Genomic DNA, 7,446 nt, shown 5'->3' with positions numbered 1-7,446 from the left:
ATCTTAGTTTGAAACTCATTTAATAATATTGATTATCATCTAATTACACGGAACCGCTCTTTTGGCATAAACATCTAAACAGTTAATATAGAAATTAATTTTCTTTAAATTATTTCATACAAAATATTTAACAAACAACACTACACGCTTTCAAGTCATTGACATATCTTAAAATTAAGCAATTTATGAGTCAATTTTAGCAAATAAATTTTCAAAACAATATATCATAAATGAGTTTTGTTCACCTGAATGAAAGAATATCAAATATATTTAATATTTTTTTTTTTGAACAGCAAGAAGAAAAAATATATTTAATCTGCCAATACGTATTTCATCCCCCGTAGCCATGACATTTATAAATCACTGAATAATAAGTTGTTCATAGATAGTAGAAACATGTGTATAAAATACGAAAACAAAAATGACTTTATAGATCATATGCTTCACTAAAAATTGCATGAAACCATGCTCAGTTATGAAGTGGATTTGGTCCACAAGGAACTCGGCGACGTGATACCACATAAGGCCGTTGATTTTCTCCATTCGTAAGCTTCGGGTTGACTTTGAAATGGCGCTTAAATGTTGAAATAAAGTTCTCTCTTATTCTTTCTTCATCAACCGAGTGATCAACGATACTCCTACAACTTGACTGTTGCACAGATGTTACGAGCAAGATTGTAATCACGAGCAAGGCAGCAATTTGAATCTTCATTTTCTGAGGAGACAAAAAGGAAAGATTGTTAAAGATCTAAAATAAGTGGAATATCGTTTTAGGTAGTTGCAGAGGATTATTTATTTATTTATAGGCATGTTCTAATTTCACCTATTAATACCGAGTAATTCCAACAAGTATTTTCTTAAACGTTAAAAGAAAATAAAATAAAACAAATTTAGAACAACTGAACGATAAAAAAAATTAACCTTAAATTATAAATTAATTCAGTGTAGTAAACAACGAAATGAATGATTTGAAAATTATGGGTGAATCTGCATAAAAGTTATGATACGTATATACATATATATCTTGAAAAAAATTTATTGTCAGATGAAGTAAAAGAAATCAGATACATATAGCATTATACTACATGGGTCTGCATCTATACTACTCATATAACGAGCAAATTTTGAAACCCTGTGCTATAAAATACATGATGCTTGGAACATACAAATCAGCCGAGAAGAACACACAAGAAATTGAATGAAAACTCAAAACGGAAAAACCATAAAACACTAATATTAATTCTTGAATGTTAGACAATAAGAAAGCTTACTATGGCTATGAACAAAAACGTCCGAGGAGAGGGTCAGAAAAGAAACAATGGAACGAATGAAAAAATTAGATAAATAATGGCTTTATATAGAGTCTTACAATTTACAAAAAGTCCTAATAATACTCTAAAACCTATAAAATATAGTTAGGGAGCATCCTAATATAAAACTAACTTGAGAGACAAGCAAAAAATCCGTAATATATGGTAATTTCGACACTCGTAAATTTTTTAAAAAAATACACCAACAGAACTTAATTTCCTTAATTATCTAATTTAATATTTTTGTAAATATCTCCATATTATGTGGCATTTTTCCTTAAATTTTATATGTACGTATGATTATTTAGTAAAGTTGTTTTATGTATCGGAAATAATTTAATGTGGAGTAATAATTATCTTTTTCATGTTTGTCTAAAATAAATGATGTTTCTAATTGGTTGCTGTTGTTGTCATCTCGTGGAGTTCTTGGGTTAACAACATATTTACCTTTGGGTGCATTTCGTATTCACTGTTGTTGCTGCTCAGGATACATCAGAAAATCTTTGACGCTTAGACACTTTTCCCTTCGCTTTTCATCAGAAAATTAAATGTGTTGTGATAGAAACAACTGAGGATTGGTGAAGGCAGCATGGATTATGGGGTAACTATGCAAATTAAGAAACACATATCTTGTTGTTACTACTGGAAAAGTCATCAAGAGCACATTGCTATTTGGTGATTGTCTTTCAAAGTTTAGTGTTATTTCTAAAGATCAACGCGGCATTTTCTCATTAAACAATGACCATATAAATATACAATTGGAACCTGAAACTAAGGAAAGGATTATACAATTATTATACACATACAATTGGATCTATTCCATATACACATTGACTAAGATTCCCCCGCAGTTTGAGCGGGAGTAAGACGGATGCTCAAACTGCATCTGAAATCTAGGAATAGCTGTTGAGGTAAACCTTTCGTGAAGATGTCTGCATATTGGTAAGCAGAAGGAACATGAAGAACTCGTATTTGGCCAATTGCAACTTTTTCCCGAACAAATAGAATATCCATTTCTATATGTTTGGTGCGCTAATGTTGGAAAAGATTACCGGACAGATAGACGGCGGAAATATTATCACAATAGACGATGGTGGCTCGTTGTAATTGAGTGTGTAGCTCAAGCATGAGGTTACGGAGCCAACACGCTTCGGCAACTACGTTTGCAACACCGCGATATTCTGCTTCAGCGCTGGATCGAGAGAGAGTGGCCTGTCGCTTAGCAGACCATGAAATGAGATTATCGCCAAGAAAAATACAATAGCGTGAAGTCGAGCGTCTAGTGTCGGGACAACCGCCCCAATCAGCATTAGTATAGGAGACAAGTTGCGTAGCAGGACAACAATGCAATGTCAGACCATGCGACAGAGTACCTTTAAGATACCGAAGAATGCGCTTTAGTGCATTGAGATGAGGGAGCTTTGGGGCGTGCATAAACAGACATATTTGCTGAACAACATAGGCTATATCAGGACGTGTAAATGTGAGGTATTGCAGAGCCCCTGCTAAGCTGCGATATAGGGATGGATCAGAAACCGGTTCGCCATTATGAAGACTAAGCTTAGAGTTAGTGTCCACTGGAGTAGTGACAGGCTTACACGCTTCCATATTTGCACGTCTAAGTATCTCTTCAATATATTTGCGTTGTGACAAGAACATGCTATTGTTGGTTCGAGTGACAGAGATGCCCAAAAAATAAGACAACTGACCAAGATCCGTCATGTCAAATTCGTGTTTTAATCCGGCGATGAGACACGACTTGAGTGCAGTGGAGGAGGTGGTCAAGACGATGTCGTCGACATATAAAAGTAGGCAGGCGATGTCATTGCCTTGTTTGTAGATGAACAAAGAATTGTCACTTTTGCTGCACACAAAGTCAATAGTTAGTAGATAAGACGCAAAACGTTGATACCAAGCACATGGTGCTTGTTTTAAACCATAAAGAGACTTGCGCAATTTGCAAACATGAGTAGGATAGCGTGAATCAAAAAATCTAGGTGGTTGGTGCATATACACCGTTTCATGCAAGTTCCCATGTAAAAACGCATTTTTAACATCCAATTGGTGAATATCCCAATTTCGTCCCAATGCAAGACTAAGAACTGTTCTTATTGTGGCTGGCTTCACTACTGGACTGAACGTTTCATCACAGTCAATCCCAACTTCTTGTGTTTTTCCATTTACAACGAGGTGTGCCTTATATCGTTCCAACGTGCCATCTGCCTTAAACTTATGGAGAAATAGCCAATGACAACGAATTACATTGTGATTGGTTGGTCTTGGCACAAGCTCCCATGTTCCCTGTTTCAATAAAGCATTATATTCTGTTTGCATAGCATCGAGCCAATTTTGGTCCATAAGGGCAGCCCTAGGGTTTAGGGGTATAGGGGAAATGTGTTGAGTGTGTAGAGTAAATATGGTTTTGGGTTTGACAATCCCACTTTTTGATTGTGTTTGCATGTATGATGTTGTTGATGTTGTTGTTGTTGTTGTTGTTGGTGGTGGTGGTGGTGGTGATTGTGGAGGTGAACGGGGAGAGGTGGGGGGAGAATCGGTTGAAGGGGTATTGGTAGTGGTTTGTGGACTAGGTGGAGGTGAAGGGTGAGGGTTGGGATTAGCCGAAGAGCCATGGTTGGGAGTTGAAGTTAGTAGTAGGTTAGGGTAAGTGAGATATGGAGATGGATCAGTGGTGTCGAGGAAGTCATATGATTCGGCTCGGTATTTGGTAAGATCAGAATATGGAAAAATATGCTCCTGAAATGTGACGTGACGGGAGATGATAGGTTTGGCGGTAGATAGAGAGAGGCAAAGATAACCTCGATGGTTGTCAGGATAGCCGAGAAACACACATGGTTGGGAGCGTGGTGCGAGCTTGTGTGGGACGGTGGCGGAGGCATTCGGGGAGCACAAACAACCAAAGGTGCGTAGGTGTTTATATGTTGGTTTGCATAGGTAAAGTATTTCTGCTGGTGTTTGATTTTTAGTGGCTCAGGATGGCAATATATTGGTGAGGTAAGTAGAAGTATGAAGGGCATAATTCCAGTAGGAGGGAGGAAGAGAGGCATATATAAGGGAAGTTCGAATCATGTTGTTTAGAGTTCGGATGAGACGTTCGGCTTTGAGATGATGTATATGGACAGGTAAACCGTAGTTGTATATCATGGTTTTTACAAAAATATTTGAACTGTCCGTTGTTGAATTCGTGACCATTGTCGCATTGGAAAGATTTAATAGTGGTGGAGAACTGGGTTTGAATCTGTTTTTGAAAGTGAAGAAGTGTAAGAAAGGTTTCAGACTTTTCTTTTAAAGGGAATGTCCATAGGTAGTGGGAAAAATCATCAAGTAAAACAAGGTAATATTTGTGGTTTATTTTACTTGTTATGGGTGATGTCCATATGTCGGCATGTATAATATCAAACGATAAATGAGTAACAGAAACAGAATCATCAAAAGGTAACTGACAATGTTTTCCCAATGACCATGCATTACAAGAAAACAAATTGTTTTTAATACTAGATGATGAAAGACAAGAATTTAAATGTTGTAAAGTTGAAGCTGCAGGATGTCCTAGACGGGTGTGTCCGATGTTAGGAGAGACGGTGAGAAGAACATTTGGAGGATGCTCGGGTATGGAGGATGGTGTGAGCGGGTAGAGGTCACCGGGGCTATCACATCGGGTGATAGGTGTCTTCGTGGCTAGATCCTTCACAACCAAACCGGTAGTGTCAAATTCAACAGATGTATTATTATCACGGTTAAACTTTTTGACTGAAACAAGGTTTTTAATAATGTTGGGAACATGGTAAACATTGTTGAGCTTGTAAGGATGGTTAAGGTAATAGGTAATAGCGTTCCCTCGACCAAGAATTGGGACTTGAGTGCCGTTACCAACAAGAATACAATTATTATTATTGAAACGAGAATAGTTTGAGAGATTACCCGCATAGCTTGTGAGGTGCGAAGTAAAGCCCGTGTCCATATACCAAGATCGATCAGGGGGATGCATCTGCATGGTGTGGAAGGTTGTGGCGAGCTCAGTGGGTGTCATCGGGGTGCTATGGGTCAAGTGTTGGTCTGTGGTGAAGTGGGCCTGCGCTGCAAGTTGGTCCGATTGTTGTTGGGGTGGTGGTGGGTGGTAAATGGGTATAGGGCCCATGATTCCGGCCTGAGAGGGTGTTGTAGGATATGGGGATGGGGGTGCAGCCCAAGGGTAAGGTAGGAACCATCCACGCCATTGCCAAGTTAGGTTGTAGGATGATGATGATCGACCATTTCCTCGAGCCCGTCCTCTACCACCACGGTATCCGCCACGAGGCCACCTGCCACGATATCCGCCATGATGTTGACCACGACCACTGTAACCAGAGTTTGGTGTAGATGAGATGTCAGGTGTAGCCGATTCAGATTGTTGAGTGACGAGAGCTTGGGGAGTGGTGGAATCGGGTTTGTTGTCTCGTGTTTCTTCAAGAAGGAGGGAGGATTTCGCTTTGTTGAAAGTGGGGAGGGGATGAGCCTGTTGAATAATAGTGGCGATAGTGTCATACTCACCTTTGGTGAGACCTAAAACGAGTTGAAGGACCATCTTGGTTTCGGATATAGGGTGCCCAACATTCTCCAGTTTATTTGCAAGGTTTTTGAGTCGAGCACAATAATTTGTGATATTGGAGAAGGAAGAGAGGCAAGTATTATTAAATTGTTCCTCAAGGTAAACAGCACGAGCGGTTCAATTATTGATGAAAATTTCTTGAAGGCATTTCCATAGATCAAGGGCTGAGGCACCTGGTTTCATGATTGTGTGGGCAAGATCAGTAGAGATAGTGCTATAGATACACTGTTTGACAAGAGCATCAAGACGATCCCATGTAGCGTTGTCAACATCGGATGGTTTTTCTGCTTCTTCATCGATGTGATCTTTGACATTGTGAGCATATAGGTGAATGTTAAAGAATTCTACCCATGATGCATAATGATCATCAGTTTGATTGAGGATGAGGGGTATGACATTCTTGATGTTACCAACTGTGAAGGCTGGGTGGAAGTTGGTTTTGGGAATGGATGTGTCGCCTTCACCTATGATTGATTCAAAGAAATAGGAGAAGAAGAAGAAGAAAAGAACAGAGGTCGAAGAGATGATGATACAGGGGCTCTGATACCATAAAGATCAACGTGAGATTTTCTCATTAAACAATGACCATATAAATATACAATTGGGTCCTGAAACTAAGGAAAGGATTATACAATTATTATACAGATACAATTGGATCTATTCCATATATACATTGACTAAGAATTTCTATGTTTTACTTGGATTCTCTTGCAACTCATATAAACCTTTCTGTGTACACACCCACTACGTTTCCTTCTGGCTTCTCTTTTATAAATATAATTCTTCACAGTCGTTTAGAAAAACAACCAATCATGTTTTGATATTTTCACCAATCTACAGAAAATATGTTTTTGGTTGAATTACGGATATGGTTTCTCTACTATACACTACTACAAAACATGGCGTTTTCCTACGGAACATAGCTGCGGAAAACTTCCGTAGCTCATTAGCTACGGAATCCCTACGGATCGGCTACAGAATGGGATGCCCTAATCTAGTAACGGAATAGCCACGGATGCTACTCTGTAGCTATTTCATAGCTAATTAGCTACAGAATAGCTACGGAATAGATATTAATTAGCTACGGATTAGCAATGGAACATGCTTTCCGTTAGAATTCTATAGCTAATCCGTAGCTAATTAGCTACGGATTTTTCTTATTTTTGATTTTTCGGGCACCAAACATCGTTTTTTTCACACCTCTAACATACATGATTAAATATATTTTCACCAACTTATAGCTATTCATATCGTTCATAAAGTCGTGTGCCCATTTGGGATCAAGTACTCGTTTCACAGTTTAACATAGTAATGCATATACTTTTCACCAAATTGTGAGGAATTATGTTTGTATATGTATATTTATATACATGAATGAGTTGTGGTATACGTGTACGTGTATATGTGTATGTATACGTGTTTGTGAACGTTATCATAAACATTATAGTGTTAAACCACTAAACGAATAACGGATCCCATATGTGCACACAACTTTATAAATAATATTAATAGCTATAAGTTGGTGAAAAT

The 7,446-nt window shown here is 38.2% G+C and overlaps 1 protein-coding gene across 1 annotated transcript; it reads right to left on the bottom strand.

Moving 5' to 3' along the window:
• Positions 1 to 6,033: 6,033 nt before the first annotated feature.
• On the bottom strand, positions 6,034 to 6,491 carry LOC145030524 (uncharacterized). Its single transcript, XM_078978878.1, has 2 exons — positions 6,464 to 6,491; positions 6,034 to 6,380 (listed from the first exon to the last, which is right to left on the bottom strand). Exons 1-2 carry the CDS (start codon positions 6,489 to 6,491, stop codon positions 6,034 to 6,036), a joined length of 375 nt encoding a protein of 124 aa, XP_078835004.1.
• Between the last annotated feature and the right edge of the window lie 955 nt (positions 6,492 to 7,446).

Source organism: Lactuca saligna, chromosome 2 (assembly GCF_052625555.1).
Source record: "Lactuca saligna cultivar CGN05327 chromosome 2, ASM5262555v1, whole genome shotgun sequence".
NCBI lineage: Eukaryota > Viridiplantae > Streptophyta > Magnoliopsida > Asterales > Asteraceae > Lactuca > Lactuca saligna.
The sequence above is the reverse complement of the archived record's forward strand: the minus strand, read 5'-3'. Positions and strand labels throughout refer to the sequence as shown.

Bases quoted from the DNA above. Each gene is read 5' to 3' on its own strand.
- LOC145030524 (XM_078978878.1), bottom strand. From the start codon at position 6,491: ATGAGAAAATCTCACGTTGATCTTTATG. The intron at 6,381-6,463 runs GTATCAGAGCCC...AATCAATCATAG, and splicing joins ATCTCACGTTGATCTTTATG to GTGAAGGCGACACATCCATT.